The 22,938-nt window shown below is 48.8% G+C and overlaps 1 protein-coding gene across 1 annotated transcript in view; it reads left to right on the top strand.

The window, feature by feature from the left end:
• Positions 1-6,825: 6,825 nt before the first annotated feature.
• LOC119440152 (uncharacterized) overlaps positions 6,826-22,938 on the top strand; it is a 40,805-nt gene continuing 24,692 nt past the window's right edge. Inside the window, exon 1 of the mRNA XM_037705090.2 lies at positions 6,826-8,585. Coding sequence (XP_037561018.2) covers positions 6,826-8,585 — 1,760 coding nt within the window. The remainder of the gene's footprint in view (positions 8,586-22,938) is intronic.

Genomic DNA, 22,938 nt, shown 5'->3' with positions numbered 1-22,938 from the left:
TCTGCCATCCTGACGCGATGCGTTGAAAATTGTACTAATGGCGCTGCTGCTTCTAAACTCAGGGGAGCATGGTTGGTACTTACAAATGAGGCAGCATACTTAAGTCACTAGTGCAGGCAATGAATGGATGAAAAGCTGCAGAGAAGGTGGCCAGCCTGAACAAAAAACCGTTGTTTTTTTTTCATTCCGGGTTCACTACGCAATGTAAAAACTCGTAGTTTTCCGGTTCACTTCCGGTTTAAGCAAAAATAACGTGGTTTTCCGGTTTTCGGTTCATTTCTGGTTCAATATTCTGACAAGAAATAGTGCTGCTTCTAGAAATGGCATAGGCCTGTCGTCTGACACTTTCCTCCTTACCTTCAGAAGAGGGCAAGCACGGTATATGTTACTCACGGTGTATTCTGATCATGCGCTGACTGAACAGCGCAGAGACTTAAGTTACGTGGGGAGCAATATGAATGTTTTTCCGTTTGCTTCGTTTCTCGACAACCATCAAACATCGTGGAAGTTCCTGGTACCCAGTGAGGCGTGGTGGGGTGCCTGGTAGCAAAGACTAATTTCAGCCTTGCCCAAAGTTCTCGGGAAGAGCAGTCTGGAAAGGCAGCCGTTGAGGACTCTACTCCTAGAACTGGAAGCTACCATGAACTCCCGTCCTTTGACTAATACGTACTCGCAAGCAGGAGAACCGTCGCCGGTATGCCCAGTCCACTTTCCGGTTGGGAATTCAATCCTCGCTAATCTTGGCCCTCGCTACTGCGACACCTCGACCTGGCCATAGGCTATTCGAAAATATATCTTGCAGCTAGAGTACTGGCAGAGGTTTTCTAAACATCTCTGAGAAAGATGGCAAAAGGAATATCGCTTTGAATTACGGTCTCTGCATCAGTACCCGCAGAGCTGTAACCAAAGTGTGAAAGTGGGCGACTGCAAGACGACCGATAGAACAGGTGTTTTTTGGACACTGACATGACTACTCTAAGTATATCCCGACCGCAATGTATTGGAGCCAGGCTTGTTCTATCAAAACCCCTGACGGCAAATTACCTATAAGAGCCCCGCTCAGGTTCTGCACTATTTGTAGATGCCCACATCTTGGGCGGGGCAAAATCGTAGAAAAATATAAACCGGAATAAGCACGGCCAGCTAGTGAAGCCAAAGAAACAAGACGACGTTGAGAATACGTAGATGCTAAGCCGTGGATTCCGTCTGAATTTTCTTTACCCATGGCTGCTTAAGCATCAATAATCAACCCTTAGCAACTTGAGTTTATCGTGCCAGAAAAGCCTAATAGCTTTTTGCTACAATCCCTTTCGATATACTACTTCGGATAATGTTATTCTATCCTTAGCACCATTCTAGATTATCGCCAAGATGCACCTGAGCAAAACCAAGTTTTCGGAACTGGTGCAGTACATTGACGAATGTCATCACCTGACACGATCTTTCACGTCTGCGACAGAAGGTCTTCGGAAAGACTAACAGGCTATCTCTGACAAGCCAGATCACATGTACCCAGCGGCCTTGCTATGGCGGCTTTGAATACCATTTCAGTCACCTTGCCTAGTTCACAAGCCAGCCGCCAAATATTATGGTGTCTACCACGTCGTCTACTGCACGTCGACTGTAAATTACATCAGAGAGCCGCTGGTCCTTGTTTCATGGAACCGTAGCCCAGACGCTAGACGGTTAACTGCAGTCGCCAGGATCCTAACAAGGACGTTCTCCTTGTCTCGTCGCCCTAAGTCACAAAGATGGCCCCTTTTCACCGCCGGGTTCTTTTCACTGCACGAGGCTGTGATTAGCCATTGTTGGCGTTCGAGTATATAACTGGCCAAGCTGCCACTTAAGAACAGTTTTCGTTGGCCTTCTGTAATCAATAGATCCCCTACACTAAGCACAATCTAGCAGAAAGGAGATTGCTTAATCCGATGTTTAATCCGATGCAATTTGACATTTTAATGTACGCCATTGTACTAGCATTTATTCTCTTGGTTACAAACTTTCTGCTAAATGGCTAATCAGGTTCAAAGAATAATGGCCAAGTTGGCGAAACACGACTGCTAATGGACTATCAATGGTTCCTTTGTCGTATCTCGTAGCCTGTTTTTAACAAGCTTTGCCTGTTTAGCTGGCACGCGCTATAATCTATTAGCTCTTGTGGAACTATATCAGAAACCTGCATATCTACACGCCATGCTATATGTGCCTCTCGGCCGTACCCCTATTGATAGATGGATAGATGTAGCGCTGCGAGCTCTGGGAGAACTGGTGTTACCGTTATTTCAGTTTTCGCAGCAGACAGCATATAAAGCTTGATGCAGGGACAGCAGCTAAAGGCAGTTTGTGCCTGACGAGGCCTCAGCCCAAAGAGTTCGGAGTGATGCAGTTACAAAACATTGAAAATAAAATTGTGTTGACCAAGAGAAGTTTTAGAACGCGACATTTTACACCGTCCTAGAGTAACGACAAACGGGTCGCTTGTACAGTAGTACCCACAACAGATCACACATTGCATGCCACTATCGAAATTTGCATGCAAACGATGCATTTAACTTGTGGACAGTGAAAACCTCTCACATAATCGGTAACATAGATAGCATAAATAGATAATAGATTACCCACCTTCAAAACTGCTCGCATACCTTAGCGTGCGCAATGTTTTAGTGATTATACTGCAGAATAGTTCCAACGTGGTAATAGCTCCCCGTAAAGCCTCCTCGTCCTAAGCGTTCGATCGGTAAATGATTCTGTGACAAATACCGTCTCAGGAATCTTGACGCAAATGTCACTTTGTGTGTTAATACACCTTGCTATCACAAGCCCTATGAATAAAAGTTGTATGGTGGGATTGTACTAGAACAATACATAGACGAATTGTAACCTGTTGATAGGGTCGGTATTCATTGCTTAGTGTCAACAAAGAAATTCTGCACGTTGATCTAAACATCCGCAGATGATATTGCACCCGATAGAAAGCTCAGCGAAAATTCAAAGGGGGGTTGGTATGCTGAGAAATATCAAGAAAATATACAGGACATTTAAGAAAGTATAGTCCGACTGAATGCACAGAAGTCAACGTATCTTTTTTTATTTCTTTAAGGTGAAGCGTCCGTATATTATCGAATCCTTCACTTCTACCCCAATAGCTGTTACACCGCTCAGAGGATACATGATGAAGCACAAGCAACCTTTGAGCCTGAAGTAAAACGCAGTGAGTACTGTTATGAAAACCATTTGAAAGAAATTGAACGGTGAAGTCACAAGGACAATGGACGGACAGCAAACATGTACACTTAAAGCTAGACGAAGCACAAGCAACTGTTGAGCCTGAAGTAAAACGCAGTGAGTATTGTTATGTTTAATTGAAAGACGGTGGAATAACCTGTGATATCATAGTTTTCATTAGCGTATAGTGTACATAGCTCGTGTAGCAATAAAAAATGGTGTTAGGACACAGCAGTGTGATCACAGGTTGTTCCATCGTCTTTCAATGAAACATAACAGTACTCACAGGCCTGACTAGAAAACAGAACAGGTACTTGGAAAAAGAAGTAATAGGAATGGTACGCTACATCTCCCAGTGTGTAAGCCTGTTTCCATAGAGAAGCACCCTAGTGACCGTAATGAGGCGCGAGCCATTGCAGTATGGCAGGGCGGTCTGCTTTCCCAAAACGGCACCGCACGGGCGCAGTGCTGGCATCCATCTTCTAACGATGGGCATGTCTCCAGCACTTGTTGAACGTTAGCTAGCGCTGCAGTTCTGAAGTGATGGAATTTAATGGTGGTTGCTGTAATTTCAGGGAACTCCTGACGCAGCAGTACAGCATGTGACTCATCTGTAATATTACACTAATTTTCTTTAATCCATCGCGTATGTGCACCATTTCTGCACCACATTTGCCATTAGAGTTACGCCTCTGCGTACTTTGTGCACAACGACCTGTGTGCTCTTTGGAAGCCATATCAAGAGCGTTTTCTAGAGGTTTTCTTTTTTTTTTTGCTTTCGCCGGAACAAAGCTTCTCTTAGCAACATTGAAACAAGCATAACTAAGGTACTTATTACTCAGGGGAGAAATATATCGCTAAAGTGATTAAAAGCCAGTTTTCCCAACTTGTCATTTTAGCTTTGCACAGAATACCTAAAATCTATGCAGAGCGCTCGCATGTTTTCGGAGGTCCTACCCATAGGCTCTTCAGTGAACGGGTCCGAGCGCGGTCTGCGCCCGCGGCTTCAAGCCCTAGCTCGGTCCAGACCCGCCAGAACCAGCTTTACCCCGGCCGGCACGGAACCGTGCAGTGGAGCACTGCACGGGCCGTTATTATCGGCCAGAGCCCGGTGATTGTAAAAGTTTACCCGCCCGAGCACGGCCCGGTGACTCAAAGCGAGACCCGGGCCCTCCCCGAGCCCGACAAAAAATTTCACCCACCCGACCCTGCCCGGCCCGCTCGCAAATCAGGCCCGACGGAGGCCCGAACGGAGGCCGTCGTGAGCAAGGTGTTTGAAATAGCAACAACCGATGTTTTGTTGGCGCATGCTTCGCTAACAAGGACTTTAACCTTCAGTAATTTATTTTACAAAGCGTCATCATGGTGGGAAAATAAGACCAGACATGCAGGTACGAGGACTGTTTATTCAGCGCCGGTATACTGTAGTTTTTCTGCAAATGCAGTGGTGGGAATCGTCATGGGCGTTTTGGAGCGGGTTTTGTATCAGGCAAAATGATTTGTAAAACCTGTCCCCACTTTAATAGCAGGTTGTCTTGTGGAGTTCAGTCAGCTCCAGTTTCCCCTGCTGCAATTGTCCATGCGTCAGCTGGCATGACCGTTTTTCAGCTTTGTTTGACAGAGCAGAACGAGTGGCAGGGTAGATGGCCTCCCGTCCTCGAGCATGTCAGTTGCTTCTTTAACGGTGCCAAAAAGTCACTCATCTCCTTTTTAGCACTTTTGCTAACTTCCTCCATTAGCTAGCTTCCTCTGAAATCCAGCAGATGGAGTACTTCTACCTCCTCGTACTGCGTGTACACAGAATTCAGCATGGTGATTTTTGAATTACACCTGGGCCCGCTTGCACTAATGCGAGCCTCAAAGTCTAGACTTAAATCCGAAGGCCGTTTTATCCTAACCTAAACTAAGAGTGGACTTCGAGGCCGCAGTAGTGCGCTTGCACGAACCGATAAGAATGAATTACAGTCCAGACTTAATGAAGCCGGTAGCTACTTTTAATACCTAGGCGGTAATTTTTGCCGCTGACAGGAAATGAGATGGGGAACGCGCCGAACTCGGTCGCGATGTCCATATCGCTTGGCACTGACCAATCAGTGGCTGTCGCCTGATGTAAATATCCGGCGAGGCACCGTGATTTTCGTCATGTTTCTCTGTGACTAGACGCAATATAATTTCTTTAGATGCGACGCATGTTATGGTCGGGGCTATGTCACTCCCTCCCTCCCTCCCTCCGCCGTGCGTTGACCACACCCCTACTGCGCATGCGCATCCTCCTCCCCCTCCTCTCCTCTTCTTGTCTCATCTCCTCTCCTCCCTCCTCCCCTCCTCTCCTTATCTCATCTCCTCTCCTCTCGGCATTCCTCCTCTCCTCTCCGACGCTCCTCTCCTCTCCGGATTGCGCAACGAATGGCAACACCTGCGGCTCTGCGCGCGATAATGCGAAGCAGCTTAGGTTAGAGGCGCGTCGGTAGGCGCTCTAGAGGCACCGGCAATAGTCACCAACGCCGCGCGCGTTCGGTGCGAACGCGGGCAAAACGCCGATGGCGTCGACAACAGTTCTACGCGTTGCTGGTGCTGCTGCATGTACAAGTTTATACAGCTGATAAAACTGCCTTCAGTCGACCCCATGGCTGCTTCGCATACTACTTAGGGTTCCCCTTCGGGAAGATGGTGTGAATTTTTTTGTTCAGCTGCAATAAAAGACTGTCCTCACTAACCACGTAGGTCTAATATTCATTGCTTTTATCGCCAGATTACTTGTAGTACGTTCAGTTCCCCGTGTCCGTCGTCACCCGCGTCACACGGGAACATGACCCGCTAACGGCGAAAACTGCGGCTTCGGCGCGTCGATCACCGCCGCGGTAAATATGCACGACTCCTCCAGAAGGCGTCATATAGGTATGTCAAGCAGTCGCGCACAGAAAGCTCTAGGGCGACTTGCAGCACGAGAAAAAAAAAAAAAAGGCAATGACACTATAGAAACACGATGCTACCACGGAGAAGTACGGTTGCTATCATGGCTTGTTCCCTTTAACGTTACCGTTTCCTAATCAAATGCTTACTTTGCATGCGGTTAGGCAGCAATATATACAGATAGCAACTTGCTTGTATTTGCCGCGCTCCGTAAACACACGTACAGTAACATCTTGCGCACTCGGACAGCATAGCTCATATGAAAGAGCACATATGAAATAAAAACACCTTTAGCGTACACAGAAAAGATAAAGTTTATTATGCACAGAAGCAAGACCATCAAGCAATTACTACTGAACGCGTCATTTAGAAAAAAGAAAAAAATGCTAATCAAATACAATGGCCGCACAAACATGAAACATGTCATTATTCAATATTTGAAATTTTGATATGGCAGGCCTATCACACTGACAAAACATGGTGCACTGTGCATGCTAATGACAGACAATAAATTTGCGAGGACGTGAAGGATCCGGCAGTTGGCGTCGACGACGAGCTGAACGTTATTAAAATGGTAGAAATGACGGTTGACTTACGCCTCCTCATCGCCGGCCGCCTGAATCCTCACTAAAGTGCCTAGAATATACTTACTAGTACAGTGTACTAGACGCTTCGGGTGCACTTCGGATGCGCGCTCGTACGCGCATCGGCGACTACATCCCTCAGCTGCCGGAGTACGAGGTCCGTGTCGCGGTGTACGCGGACGACATCGCGCTGTTCGCCAGTGGTCCCACCGCCAGGGGCAGTGTTGTGCGCGGGTGTGTACAGTCGGCACTCGACGCAGTCGACGAGTACGTGCGCGGCATCGGCCTCACTCTGTCGGCGGCAAAGACCGAGGCGATGCTCGTCCATCCACGCTACGGGGCCCACCGATCGGCGCCGTGTTTCTCCCTTCGCGGTGAGAGCCTCCCGTGGCGGATGAAAGTGCGCTATCTCGGCCTCATCGTGGACCACCGGCTCAAGTGGCAGCCGGCAGTGGCTGCCCTGCGCAAGGGAACCAAACGGGTGGCGAGTGCCGCGCGAACCCTCTTGGCCCGCGGTCAGGGCTGCTCCCCCACCTTGGCACTGCGACTCTACAATTCGGTAGCCTCGGCGAGATTACTGTACGGCCTGCCGCTCGCTGACCTCAGCCCAGCGAAGTGGGAGGCACTGGACATGGATCACCGAGCCGTTGTTCGACAACTCCTGTGCCTCCCACACACGTCACCAGTGGGCGCCACACTCGCCGAGGCTGGCGAGACCCCTATCTCCCTGCGCGCCGTGGGGAGGGCGCTGGGCCACGTTGAGCGACTGCATCGTTCGTCACACGGGCAGCAGCTGATTGACCGGTTTCGTTCCCTGCCCAACTCCGGCATGGGGCGCCGCGTCGTCGAGTTCGCCAGCCTTGTCGGCGCGGGACCGTCGTGTGCGTGGCTGCCGCCCCCTCCGCATCGCCACCGCCGTCTAGACATTCGCATCACCGTGCCTGGGGTCCGGGGAAAGCGCAACACCGCCGCCTGCGCCCTGCGACAGGAGACGGCCGCGGTGATCGAGGAGCAGCTCGCCGGCCGCGTGCTGGTGTACACTGACGGCTCTGTGCTCCGGGACGGCGCGGCTTCGGCGGCGTGCGTTGCCCCCGAGCTCTCGGCGCAGTTCCAGTGCCGTGTCCTGTGTGCTGTGTCGTCGACGCATGCCGAGCTGGCCGCCATTGACCTGGCTGCCGAGCTGCTGCTCCAGCTTCCTGTTCAGCGAGCGGCCGTCCTGACGGACTCACGAGCGGCGCTCTCCATTCTGGCCGGAGAAGATCACGGCCCCACGCTCGCTCGCCGGCTCCGGTGCAAGCTTGACGGCGTTTGCGAGCGGGGATGCGACCTCGTGTTCCAGTGGGTGCCTTCTCACATTGGCCTGCAGGGAAACGAGGAAGCAGACCGGCTCGCAAAGGAGGCCCATTCCTCGTCGGTCCCGTTGTCGCGGTTCGTGACGCGGTTTGACGTCGCCCGCCACTCCGTGGCCGGCTATGTGAGGACGCAGCACCCCGACCCTCGCGTCGCCGGCGGCATTCCCCCCAGGTTGCTGCCCCGCAGAGGCCTGAGCCGGCGAGACCGCGCTCTCATCCTGCGACTCCGCATCGGCTGCGCCCGGACGGCCGAAAGGTTGCATCGGCTGACGGGTGAGGGCTCGCCGTCCTGTGGGGAGTGCGCCGACGTCGAGACGGTTGAGCACGCCCTCCTCCAGTGCCCCGCGCGTGCATCGGAGCGCGACGCACTTGTCGCGGCGTACCATCGCCTCGGGTTGCCCGCGGATACCACACGGCAACTCCTGTTCCCAGCCACACACCCCTCCATTGCCAGACACGCCTTCGCGTCGTTACTTGTTTACTTGGAGGATGCCGACCTGCGCTCTCGGCTGTGAGTCGAGCCGCCTTCACCTCCTGGCCTTGCTGCTCGTTTTTTTTTTTCTCTCTCTTCTCCCCTCTACCCCACTTTCTCACTAGCCTGTCACTATTGACCCTTTTCGCGGCGATCCCGTGGGCGCTGCCATGTTTGATCACGTGGTGACGCGTCCATTGCTTGCCTCAACTGCCTCCGTTGTCTCCTTGTTTACAATGGAATTGTATGACGCCGGCGCGGCCTAGAAAACCTGTTTTCGGAGATATCGTAGACGGTGACTAGGTGGACGGCACGAAGCTTTGATGGCAGCTTCAGAGAACATGCAAAAGCGCTTTCGGAGCTGATTAAGCTATATCGTAACGGCGCAAGCAGCGTATATGGTGCTTGTTCTAAAAGCGGGGCTAAATATGTATTCCAAGCTATCCAAGCTTTCCGATTGTGAATTCAGGCAGGATTAGTGTGTTTTGCTCTGTGTTCTTTATTCGGCAAATAATTTTGAAGCAGTGGCTTGTCAGTTTCTGACTCAGTGAAGTCCCTCGGTGCGGCCACTATCTGATTATTTTCTGCCTAATCGCTCGCGGGTGTGCTCAGTTCCGATAGATTTGTTCTTGCTACGCACAAGGCTTGAAACGTAGCTGTTTTGTACATTGTAATACCTTGTAGCAAATATATATTACAGCTAGTAACTCGCTTATCTTGTGGACCGTCACGAAACATTCAGCTTCGACCATTCGTGCGCCATAGGTGTAGTGCGTCATTTATTGTGCGTATACAGTGCGCATATATTCAAGTGTGCGCCCATTCACTTATTCTTGATACGTCGGCGATAGAGTGGGCGTAAGTTTTTCTGCCATTTGGGACAAATGTCTATATAGATAACGTGCGCGAAGCTTACTATGACAGGAAGCGCGCTACTCTCTTTGTCATTGTTTGACGTGTGGTACCCACTCTTGCCGACGTTCTGGGGATGAAGCCCTTTCTTTAAAGGTTAGCGATACAAGGCTGGCGGATGAGCAAATTTCTGTATCCTCGAGGAAAGCCGTACATCACGAAGTGCCCATAACACGTTCGGACAGTTGCAGCAGCGGTGAGGACGACGACGAAGTGTCTTCTTGATAGAACACTTGTCTCTGTGCTCTCTGAATTTTTGGGGAAATCTTCGCCTTTCGAGGTGCCTCGCCTCCCCGTCTTGCGGCCATGGACGCGGAGCACTCCAGAGGCCCCCCTGGCCAGCAGTCATCACGGCCGTCAACCGCAAGGAAGCGAGTTGGCTCCCCCAGCGACACCGAAGACACCGAGCTGTACTCTATGTCGGAAGACGACTCATCCGACGACAGCTTCATACCCGTCCGGAGCAAGAGGGCGAAGAGAAAGATCGTCAACACATCGCCGTCAACTCCTGCGAGTACAACGACTATGAAGTCAAGGCCTGCGCGCTGGCCACACGTCATCATCTTTATGCCGGAGGAACCCTCAAGCAACCTACGACTACTGAACAGGCAAGCCCTATCCATTTTTCTGGAATGTGCGGTGCCAGATCAAATTAAGGACATCAGAATAAATCCACGGAAGAATATACTCGCCATAGACGTGTACAACGTGAGTGCGCTTGGAAAACTTCAAGCAATCACGGAGCTAGGCGGCATCAAAATGCGCCCCTTTATCCCGACCGACGATACATCCATAGCCGGTGTAATTTATGACATCGACATTGCCATTCCCAATGATGACTTACCTAGCCTCATCAAGCCGGCAAACGAGGGCACTATCATTACGCAAGTGCGCCGCCTTGGGAATACGCGCTGCGTAAAAGTAATTTTCAAGGGGGATTGTACACCATCCCACGTTAAAGTCGGACATTTCCGTCATCCGGTTCGACCATTCATCCAGAAGCCGCTTCAATGTCATCAGTGTTTCCGGCTAGGACACGTCAAGGGCGTGTGTCCCAACCCGCTACTGTGTCCCCGTTGTGCTGAACCTCACGCAGAAGAGACCTGCGGTGCCACGGTTCTGAAGTGCGCCAACTGTAATGGCCCTCACGCTGCCTCTTCGAAAGACTGCCCCCGCATCAAGACGGAGCGCGCGGTTCTCAAGCAAATGTCCAGAGACAATTCGACACACAGGGAGGCAGCCGAAGTAGTCCGGCGTCGGCGTCGACATCGGCACCGTCGTACGTCTTCAAAGAAGGCGCATGCTCGAAGTGATAGTGCCCACTCCACTGCGGCACCACTTAGTCGCGCCGCGAAAAGGCCCACCACTTCCACGAAGGAAGCGGATAAGACTCTTTCTTTAGAGGAATGGCCTACGCTACCGAGCCGCTCCCTTGCCAAGGAACCTCAGAAGGTCGTCGTCCAACCGGAGCCTTCTCCAGTCATGGATGATGCACCTAAAACAGATCGTCAAGTCATTTCGGTTCTGCGTTCCCTCATGGACGCCATCCGAGCACTTTTAGTCGACATGGGGACAACATCTGCTCGAAGCGCACTTAAAGTGCTGGACGCCTTAAGCCCAGTGCTTGAATCCCTCAACTAGAAAGATGGCTACCCATACCCCATCCTTCCGAAAAGAAGTCAAGGCAGCGTCCGTCATCCAGTGGAACGCCAGAGGGCTAAAATCACGCCTTTCAGATTTTCGTCAGTTTGTGTACACCAATGCGTTTCCACTCATCGTCATTTGTGAGCCCAACCTGTCGAAACCAATGAGACTGTCAGGGTACGAATTTATTAGGTCTTCAACAAATGGTGCATGCAGCAAAATCATCGTTTTTGTTCGTCGTGAACTTACCTATGTTTTACAACCAATTCCGCCTCACGACGACAATCAATATATATGCATCACAGTTAAAAAGAACAAACTATTGTTTACTCTCATAGGCGTGTATATATCGCCTTCAAGCAATTTTGAAACGAAAAGATTAGCAGATATCTTGAGTGTGTGTCCTGCCCCATGGGTCATCATAGGAGATTTCAATGCACACCATCCGGCATGGGGAAGTACAAGAACCAATGCAAAAGGACGAAGATTAGCAAGCATCGCCTACAACTATGACCTTACTCTCCTGAACGATGGTAGCCCCACCTTTCTTCGAGGCGTCACATACGGCAGCTGCCTCGACCTTGCTTTCGTCTCCAACTCTCTCGCCAAATGTGTGAAGTGGTTTCCAGACATTGAGACGCATGGGAGTGATCACATTCCCACTTATCTTAACATCAAAGGCTTGTCGTCTAGAGCTGGTCCACAGAAGACCATTCGGAGCATTCAATGGGCCACCTTCAAATCTGATATGGAAGATGCTTGCCGCGAGGGCCTACCATCCGGATTAGAGCAAACAATTAAAAGTACGATGCAAAACGCCACCCGCATGATGACGATCTCTTCCAAGCGAAACGACTTCGACATAGAATTAGAGCGCCTACGAGCACTTCGTCGCCGGGCGGAACGTCGATATCGGCGTACGAAATCAATCCATGACCTTAGGGCGGCCAGGAGGATGCAAAAGAAGATCCAACGTCGCATGGATAGATTAGCATCGGAACGTTGGGCAACGTTTTGCCAGACACTAGACCCCCGCAAGCCACTGTCTCACATTTGGAAAACGGTGCAAGGTCTGCGTTGCCTTCCGGAACAGCGTTTTCCATTCAAGGCGCTCGCGCTCTTCCAAGGGCGGCAAGACATCGATGTCGCAGAGGACTTTTGTGCTATGATCGCCGACCAAGCGACTCGTCCAGATCCTCCAGCCCGAGGTGACGTCCCCCATTCCCGGGATTGCCGCATGGACCTTCCATTTACAATGGAGGAGCTCGAGGCGGCACTAGCGCTCTGCAGGCGCTCTTCATCTCCGGGTCCAGATGGTATATCATACCGAGCCTTGTGCTATCTTGGAGAATCTGCACGGAGAGAATTGTTGAGCCTTTACAACTCCTCATGGCAGGAGGGAAACGTTCCTGACGAATGGAAAGTAAGCCGCCTGGTGCCACTCTTGAAGCAGGGCAAATCCCAACTCGAGCTCACCTCTTACCGCCCAATAGCGCTGGCCAGCTGTGTAGGCAAGGTAATGGAACGGATGCTCCTTGGCCGCCTAGAATGGTACCTTGAACACTACAAGATTTATCCGAATTCCATTGCTGGTTTCCGACGTGACCGCTCTTCCATCGACAATGTAGTTGATCTCGTTTCGTATGTTCAGCACGAAAGGTCCCGTAAGCGATTATCTGCAGCTTTATTCTTAGATGTGAAAGGCGCATACGATAACGTATTACATGAGTCCATTCTCGATGCTCTTGCGACGGTTGGCCTAGGTGGTCGAGTCTTCTTGTGGATTGCAAGTTACCTATCTGCAAGATCATTCTTTGTGTTAACTGACGATGGCCCGACTACGCGACGCTATACGAGCAGAGGCGTTCCTCAAGGCGGTGCTCTCAGCCCGACGCTATTCAACCTCGCTCTTCTTGGACTTGCTGAATACTTACCAACTACCATCAAGATTTCAATATACGCAGACGACATCTGTGTCTGGACTTCGGCAGTCACACGTCCTCAGATACGTGCGCGGCTTCAAAGAGCAGCAACTTTGACAGCGAGCTACTTGTGTAAACAAGGTCTCAGCATATCACCAGAAAAATGCGCACTAGTGGCATTTACTCGCAAACCAATGACGCCTTATGTCATCTCAATCAGTGGGCGGACCATTTCCTATGTCAGAACCCACAGGTTTCTTGGCGTAATCATTGACCGAGACCTCTGTTGGAGCCCACACGTGGCCTACATGAAACGGCGCCTGACAGCAACTTCCCAGTTGTTTAAATACTTGACAGGAAAGACATGGGGGATGTCAGTAGAGGCAATGCTGAAACTCTACAGAGCTCTCTTTCTCGGGTTTTTAAGATATAGTCTACCTGTACTGAACAACACTTGCAAGACAAATATTCGTGTTCTGCAGGCAGAACAAGCTCAAGCACTCAGAGTTTGCCTTGGTTTACCCAGATGCACGTCAACAGAGGCAACTATTGCGATTTCTCGGGACCATCCGATGCAAACTCACATTATGGTGGAAGCCCTGAGAACGCACATCAGACATTTTGCACGTGCCCCCTATCACCACCTTGCAACACTACCTTCGGACCGGCGCCAAGCATCGTTCTCTAAAACTATCATCAAGTACAACGACAAACTTCCCTCGGGCTTCACCGCTGCATCTAAACCATCGATACCCCCTTGGTGTCTTATTAGCCCCACAGTACATCTCAGTGTACCAGGAATCAAGAAGAAATCTGAGCTGTCGTCACCTGTGCTGAAACAACTGTCTCTGCTTCTTCTACACGAGAGGTATGCGGACAGTGTACATATTTATACTGATGGTTCCACAAACCTCCAGTGTTCGTCCGGTGCTGTGGTTGTCCCAGCAAGAGCTATTACCATTAGCTTCAGGACTGACCACCCAACGGCATCGACATCTGCGGAACTAGCTGCTCTTCGTGCGGCACTTCGTTTCGTCAATCGGGAGTCACCTCGACAATGGTCAATCTTCAGTGACTCAAAGGCAGCCCTACAATCTGTGCTATCAGCTCTGCGTCGCGGGCCATACGAACAGCTCGTATTCGATATTAGATACTTACTCCATACATCACAGGAGAAAGGACACCACGTGACGTTTCAGTGGCTTCCAAGTCACTGCGGCGTCATAGGGAATGAAAACGCCGATAATGCCGCTCGGGCAGCTCTTGACGACACACAGGAAGAGGCCATACCGCTCTCACGGTCCGACGCAGCTAGCAGACTTCGAGTGCTTGCACAGGAGATCACGCTCTCTCTATGGTGCACACCAAGCAGCCAGACCAACCGGAGCAATCGTCACTACCACCTGCCCTCTTTGATGCATCTATGTATGCCAACTGGACTCCGCCGAAAAGAGGCCACTATGCTTTATCGCTTATGGCTAGGGGTGGCATTCACGAAATCTTATTCATTCCTCATTGGAATGGCCGACAACCCTTTTTGCAATGCCTGTCTTTGCGAGGAGACGCTAGAACATATTCTATGCGACTGTCCTGAATATAATGTTCCGAGACAGTCCCTGGCGTCCGTTCTAGCACACCTGGACAATCGACCACTGTCAATTGAAACCATTCTCGCGTGTCGTCGACAGAAGACATCGCAGCTGAAAGCAATGAAGGGACTGCTTAGGTTTTTAAAGGAAACGGGCTTGGACAAGCGGCTATGACAGTGATGTCACGCATCACGCAAGAGTGACGGACTGTGACTGACGATGTGTGTGCTGTGTACGTTATGTGCTCTCTCTCTCTCTCTCCTCCCCATCTTTCATTCCCCCTCACCCCGCTCCCATGTGTAGGGTAGCAAACCGGTTGTCCTGAACTGGTTAACCTCCCTGCCTTTCCTTCTCCACTCTTTCCTCCCTGCAGCAGCGGTCCGCGAACTTGGCCACAGATTAATTCTATTCCTTAATTAATTCTAGCCAACTACTGCACACGTCTTCAATCCACGTGATTCAACCTAGCATGATTACAGCACAGTGTGTTAGCGAAAACTCAGTTGCATTTCCGACTGCTGATCGCACAGAAGCAAGGCAGAAGCGATAACGGTTTCGTATTCGTGCGCGGTCGCTGAGGAGAGGTATGGCGCGCCGCCATGAGCGCCATCTCGTTTCTCTAAAACAAAATGCTCCGCGAAAAGGGTCAATATGTCCCTCACCCCCTTCCCTGTACAGCGCTGTTGAGGTGCCCTCCCCCGAGAGGCAGTTACGGCGCTGTACTTTTCTCTTCTCTTCCTTTTAAAATCACTCACACACAAGCGCAGCCGGTTACGGTGCTTTATTGCTTTCGAGAAAGCAGCGTATGGTGCCTCCGCATGTCATTTCTGGGTTTCTTTTCTGTGCGCCCGGTTCGCACTTGCGTCGGTTCACGGACGGAACCGCGATGTCGTCGCAGAAAACGAGGCGTAAAGACAGCACTTGTTTTCTCCCATATTCTACGATTGGATACCGCTCAAAGAACGAGCGTGTTACATTATTCGGCGCACCAGCTGACCCAGAACGTTTAGCTGATTGGCAGAAGAATATAAAGAGGATAGATCGGAGACTAACTCGGGCGGCTGTCATTTGTGAGAAACACTAACTGCTACAGTGAGCGCTCGTTCAAAATTACAGTGGACAGTGTGTCACTCATGAAAATTTGCCCTGTTTAATTACCGTCAGTCGCAATAAGTGGCGTAGGGTGATTAAACAGACCATTAGTAAACTTATGGTACTTAGCTACAAATTGGGAGAGGAACGACGGTCGCCGAGCTGTGCGGACGTGCCTCCGCGTCGCTCCGGCGTTTTGCACCTCTGCGATCTTTTATGTGCCAAATTTCGCCCAGACTTTTGTCTCATCGTGTGCGACTCATCCCCAGATCACGAGGAAGTGCGGATTTACGTCTCCGAGTGAGTTTTGGGCATCTTTCGACCCTTTTCCCCTTTACGCCACCGAAGCCTAGTTGGACCTAGCTACGAGTACGCCCGCCGCTTCGACCGGCACCGGCACGGCTGGGCTTGACATGGCCGAGAGCCGTTCGGCGCCACCTCTATCGACTCCGAGCGTCTCCAACTCCGCCGAAAGGGGCGAAGAAGACGAAATCCAAGCAATGGAGGGAACCGACTAGCAATTGGTTCAATCGAAATCGGTTAAGAAGAAGCAAGCGGCGGAACGCGGCAAGTCTCAACCCAACGCTTCTAGAAGCTCCCAAGATGGCGCCAGGGTTGGCACCAGAAGCAGTCGCCGGGCGACTGCCTTAACGAAGAGAGTGATCGCGGATTCGCGTATGCCGGAGCTACCGTCTACGCATTGCAAGATCATCGTCAGACCCGTATATGCTATACGTAGATGCTCTACGTAGATTCTACACGTCCAGAAAAGCTGGATATGTCGCGTCGGCCTCGGCGCCATGCCTGTCCACAGGAAAAGAGGGATTGAAAGGAATCTAGTTTACGCTAGCCGGTCGCTATCAAAACAGAAAGAGCTGTAAAAAAGCATCGTTTTTGTACTGACAACATGCGCGGCGTGCCTTAACGGTGCCTCGACTAGTAGCGCCAACGCTGGTAGAATTACAAACATTATGCTCCCGTCCTCGCATGTGCTCGCCGGCGCGGCGCAACAGGCCATGCCTTGCGTTATTCGATCGAACGGCCGTGTACCCGATGTAAGTAGCATGAAGGAAATCTGTCTACTAGAATTTTCTGTAGACCTTAACGTTTCGCGTAGCATGCTACTATGTGCAGAAAATTCATTTTTGCAGCGGAACTGTTAAAGTCGAGCTTGGTCCGTGGGCAGCGTTGTTCGCAGCATAGCCAAGTCGGGAGAGGGGCAAGTGTATAGCGAGAGGGAAAGCTCTCGAGAAGAGAATGTAGCGAGGGGGGAGGTGAGTGGGGAGGAAGACGAGCGGCACAAGTGGCCGGGTAAAGTTTAGCGGGAGCGGAGCCGATGCGCAGCCGCGCCGAGCGCACGTGGTATGACGCTAGCAATTACGTCAGCGCTCCCTAGCAACATGCACGCTCATACATAGGCGGGCCTCTTTCTCACCCTTGACTTTCTTGACGTAGCGCAATGGCAAAGCAGACCGATAGAACTCCCGAAGATGAAGCCGCTCGATTGGAAAGCGGTAGAGAAGCAGCTCGTGAGCGTTCGAGCAAACGGAGAGCCGATCCCGAGCAACGGGCAAGGGAAGTTGAAGCCAATCGTCGCCGAAGAGAAGTTGCAGGTGTTAGTGATAGCCAAGTAAAACGATAACCAAGCAATGCTTAACTCAAACTTTGCTTAGCGTTGATGCTCCTTTTCTAAAGCGTGATCTTCTCCTAGCTTTACACAACTTTGCTGATGCTTACCCTCAGCTCCGCTGGTCATTGGTGTTTGCGATAGCAAAACCAGGCCCAATTTTTTGCGGAGTATTGACAAGAAGTAATACGTCTTCCTCTAAGGTCTTCAATACACCCACTAATACTTCATGACTCTTTTTTGTTAGACTTTTTTGGCGTACATCCTACATCTGTTGACCTCCTGCTCGGCAATAAGTATGGGAGACATACGGTATTGCCGCGAATGCTTATCAATAAGTACGTGTGAGCATGCAGCTGCTACACTGTCACAATTGAGCAGGTGCAGCGTCTGAATTGACATAGGGTTGTTGCGTGATTCTTGGACAGGTCTGCCGCAGATGTTCATACAATGCATATCCCTTACAAAAATGAGTATTGAATTTCCGATGTCGATTTGTTGAAGTATCATTGATTCCATGGAAATTCTATGAAATTCCAACACTCAATGAGCCAGCACAATGAGATTTCATTAAAAACTCCGTTGTGCATTGCTCAATAAGTTTCCTGTTGACGAATTTTCATAGATTTCTCGTTGCATTTTCTCACTTAAGGCGCGCGATCCACTGAGGGAAGCCAGGCATCCTGGCTAACTGTTTGCTTTACGTTCGGATATGCGCGGCCATCGTAGGCCGAAGATTGCCATTCTTGAATTTTTGAGGTTACTCTCCCACCTCCCCCAATCCCCCCCTCCCCCCGTCTTACCCATTGGCGGATCCAGAAAAGAGACCCTGCGACAAAACAGTGAAAACGTTGTCCGTGTTTACTTCTCTCCGCCCACGTGTAGCCTCGCGCTTTAAGCACATACTTCAGGATGACGCACCAACTTGCCCAAACTTACGTTTCCTGCTGTTCACGAACTAACCACTGAGCGCCTCTTGTGTTGCGCTAATTCCCCTCACCATTTAATTACTATGGCTGGCGACAGCATGCCTAGCTTCATGCCTTGCTCAATGCATGCATAAGCAGACAGAATACTAACAGATGAGTGGTTTTTGAACTTGTGTTTCGAACCTATCATACGTCGATGTATGGATCCCACTGGTGTCTACTAGAATGTCTATTACGTGGCATCGCAAGCTATCACGCGGATACCGAGCCAGTGGTTTGGCGACCTCGAGTAAATTTTCACTATTACGTTACGGCAAGATATGCAACAAAATGCAGTGCGATTCGCACCGACGACTGGCAGAGGTCGTGCGACCAGCCACAATGATGATGATGACGATTATATTTATCGGCATCAAAAACATTTGAAACAAGGCGGAGACAAATGTCACCTAGCCTGCTTGGTTTATTCGAGATTTACAACATCTGTAAATGGCGACTCGACTCATGGAGACTCATGTTCACAGCAGCAAGCGCGACCTGCCCATCGCTTCAACAAAACAGTTCGCGATTGATGCCGTTCCCGTCTGCTCGCGCCGTCATCGCCGCGTAAAATATTCTTCAGCGCATTGGTTAACCAGCTTTGCCACTGCGTTCGCGCGACTGAGAAATCAAGCACTTAGCGAATGAGCCAGAACAGTGATAATTCGCGATCATTTGCGACCGGTTGCTTTGTTACCAAATTGATAGAAGTGTGGCCTTCGAGATCGGTTGCGCTGAGGTGATCTCGAAGGCTTTGCCTAAGTGTTGTCCTCAACACTAAATGATTGTTTTAACGCAGCCAATAGTCATTTGCACAAGGCTATATTTTATTGTATTACACTATGTGTATAGCTGACGACATATAAAAAATACTGAAGTTTAAAAAAAATGATGTTCAATGTTTTTTACCAAACCTAGCGAAATCTAAAAAAGTTAACAAGCAACATTGGTATATCATTTTTTTGCGTTGGTTTTTGTCGCCATTTTTCATTTTTTTTCTTGGTCGGCGTGTGCGCCACGTGTGTGTCGTGAGCTCTAAGCACGTGAGTATGTGTTGTCATCTGCTGCTGCGCGATAAGGAACATTTTGTCAAGAGCGTACAAGACGAAAAGCGGGATGTAGCTATATACCGTCCGTGCATTGGCTGACGCGGAGGTATGCTACCGACTCGGCTGCGTGGACGCGGGCACGAAGAAAGGAGCGCCGACTGACCCAACGATGCTTTGACTGCGGTAAGCACTTGTCTCGTGCTGTGTCTATAACTGATTTCCTAGCTGAATGTATGTTTCACGCATTTTGTGCGGGGCCGGTCTGGTGTGCGTATGGCGTGTTGCATTCGCCTTCCGCCGATGGAGCGCCAAGGTGTGGGCATGTCGTCCGTTTAAGCTGAGCATTTAGCAGCCAGGCCGATTTATCTGTACTGCAGTTTAAGCAAGTTTGTCGCAATCAGACCACCTAAATACTGAACTGCAACCAACCACTTAAACAGGGGCGCTTGTTTATGTGTTCTCATGCTCGTCCCTACCCGTTGCGCTGCAAGGTCGCGGGTTCATCTGCGGCCGCGGCAGCCGGATTTCGATTGGGCGAAATGCAGAAACGCTCGTGCTTAGATATAGGTGCTCTTTAAATATTCCCAGGTGGTTAAATTTAATCCAGAGCCATACACTGCGGTGTGGCTTATAATGATATAATGGTTTTGGCTCGTAAAATCCCAGAATGTGATTGATGAACATAATGTTTGACCCTGTTTTTTAAGTGGTACTATTACAGCGGGGCTCATGCCACATCCGTTTATGTAAACATCGAACTCGCTGTCCGTTTTTTTTTGTTGTTGTACGTTATAAAATAATCATACACAAATGTCGTGAACGATATCGCGTCATGTCTAAAAAAACAGCCAGTTTGATCGTTCGCGAATGGAATGCTATCGTATTGTAAAAAAAGAAAATAAATGCTCGCAACGCATGGAATCGACGCCACCAGTTTCCCTCACCATCCCTGGATATCTTTTTCACGTTGCAAAACTATTTCTACGAAATTATTTTTGTAATGTTCATAATTTGAAAACCAAGATTTTACTCGTGGCGTATGATAGAAAAAACACGCTAGTCAGGTGTTACTATAAGTATATTCCTTCGCGCAAAAGAAAATGGAAAATAAAATATGTGAAAGTATGCAAGCCAGAGAGTGAAAATATGCAAGTCGGAGGACTGACAAGAATTCAGACTTTTATGTACTCGGCGCAGAAAAGTGCCTTTAGCCCATGTTATATTGTCAGACATTTCTTTTGAAGTTCTTTAAATGTTCTGCGAAAAAATGTCGGTAAAAGAAATTGGTTCTTGGTATTTCACTATATGTAAACATATGCCGTGAACAATAAAAAGTTCAACTGATTCATTCAGTCACATAAAAACAGTGTTAACACAGTAGCTGGTACCAACAAACACTTACTTAAATAAGCATCAAGTGCTTATTTACATCTTTTATACTTGAGGGCATTTCGTTGTGTAGCTTGCACAATACTGCGTTTATACAATTCTTTAAATAGTGGCATCCACAGCCTCTGGAGAAAAGGGTATGGTAGTTGCTGGGGTGCAAACTTGCGTGACACATAAGCAGCAGAAAACATTCTTATACCAACTGGTTAATGCTTTGTGTGAATGTAAAAAGAATGTTTAAGACTGTTACCTGCGTTTCTGAATATTCTTACACACAGAATAAATAGTGGTAAGACAACAAGCCACAGCTGAACATGCCCTTCCTCGTAAAAAGTTCCTGTGCACGTGCTCCATAATACTTATGAGTGTGTAGGTGTTGAGGCCCTCTAGCAGCATTATGTAGGAACTCCATGACTCCGGACAAGAAAAACAGAAAAACACTGCAACAATGTTGTTCCTGTTAGCCTTCAATCCGTGCCAGCTTTTATAAGGAATATTGAATAATATGGGATCTTAAAAAGAAGTTATAATGTGCTCATACTGCTGATTTTTACGTTCCTTTTGTTGCTAGAAAAAAAATAGCTATGGTATTTTTTTTTTATTCAAAACTGTCTATGCAGCATGTGTGCCACTCAAGTGCAACAGTTCACGAGGCATCCCAGGCCCCGAAAGGAGAAGTTGGAAGAAGATGCAAGAGCAGCATGCCAATGTTGTTGGTGAGAGCCTTGTAACATCGTCACATCATACATAAATTTTAAGAATGCTAATCTCGTAAAGCGGTTATTAGCACGCAATGTTTGCAGAAATTCAAACAAGACAGAACTTGCAGAAGAAGAACAAGAAGGCAGGAAGAATTGTTAAACAAAAATATCACTAGGACCAACATTTTGGCAAGGGAATTGTCTTAAGTCAAGCCAGCACCTGATTTCTGCTCCCCCACTTCATTGGGGGACTATGAGAATGATGCAGGCAGTGAGGGAATTGTAAGTGTTCAAAAAAGAGAACAGAAAGAAAACAAGAAGGTGTAGGTTTCTTGTAATAGAGAACATGTAGGGCTACTAGTGTTGCTTAATCCAAGTAGGGGTGACAAACCTAGAAGACAATTTGTGTGTATGCAAGTGTTTCCTGTGTTGGGCCTAGTTAAACGAGAACGAAGATATATGGTTTGGATATTGCAAAAGAAAGAGCAATAAAAAGAAAGAACTAGAATCTCAGTTGTATCCAGATATTTTTGATCAAGCCAAGAAGCATGAAATGAAAGCGAAAGGCACGAATGCACATCTTGTCGAAACCAGAGGGCATTAAAGTAGAGATAAAATAAATGATCGATTGAGTTATGAATTCATCATAGCCCACCCGCAGCACACACACACACAGCCCTAGGTGTATTTGTGCTCTAGATGACTATGATGGCACATTTCAAAACATTGTTAGCTGTTTGCGACACGCTACCTTTTTTGTTGCTCTTTTTTAAAAAAAGACCTGCAAATCTTTTTAAATAGAAGATTCTCGGCTTCACTCAGCTCTCACATATAGCTTATTGCTATCACAAGGTGGCATTAACCCGACTCATGTTAAATGCTAGCCTCGCGATTAGCAGGACATTAGCAGCCATACGAAGATGAAGAGCCTCTTCACGTTTGTGTCACAGGCACATTATGCATTAAGTTCATTTAGTTCAGCAGGCTTCATTGACCTTAGAAGATTTGAGGTCTTTCACTTAGTCATAAAAAGAGCTATACAGGAAGTAGTGCATTGCAAACAGAGGCAATATTCTCAAATATGCTTTGCAAGCCTTGTGTTGACATAGTGATTTTAAAGTTGTAGTTTGTGATAAGCATTTAGGCAAGAACACAAAAATATTAGAGGTCTGTTCTCGTGGATAAGAACATCAAGCTAGTTTAATCTGCATAGAAGTTCACTTATTGCATATATGCACTTATTTCATAGTTCACTGCATAGAAGTTCATTGACGATCCTGTGTTGCAACAGAGACATTACTCTTGCCATATTTACCATGGCTCATTATACTGTTCTTATACCTTAGGCAGAACAATTTCACCTGCATTAAACCAGAAAAGCTTTAAGCACCAACATAACTTGCGTACTTTTATGGCTTTAAGCATAATCTTTCACTGCTATTGATGACGGTACATGTTGGTTATCTTACTGATAACATATCTTGTTTTTCAGGATATGC

This window comes from Dermacentor silvarum, chromosome 2, assembly GCF_013339745.2.
Source record: "Dermacentor silvarum isolate Dsil-2018 chromosome 2, BIME_Dsil_1.4, whole genome shotgun sequence".
Classification (NCBI taxonomy): Eukaryota; Metazoa; Arthropoda; class Arachnida; order Ixodida; family Ixodidae; genus Dermacentor; species Dermacentor silvarum.
The sequence above is the reverse complement of the archived record's forward strand: the minus strand, read 5'-3'. Positions and strand labels throughout refer to the sequence as shown.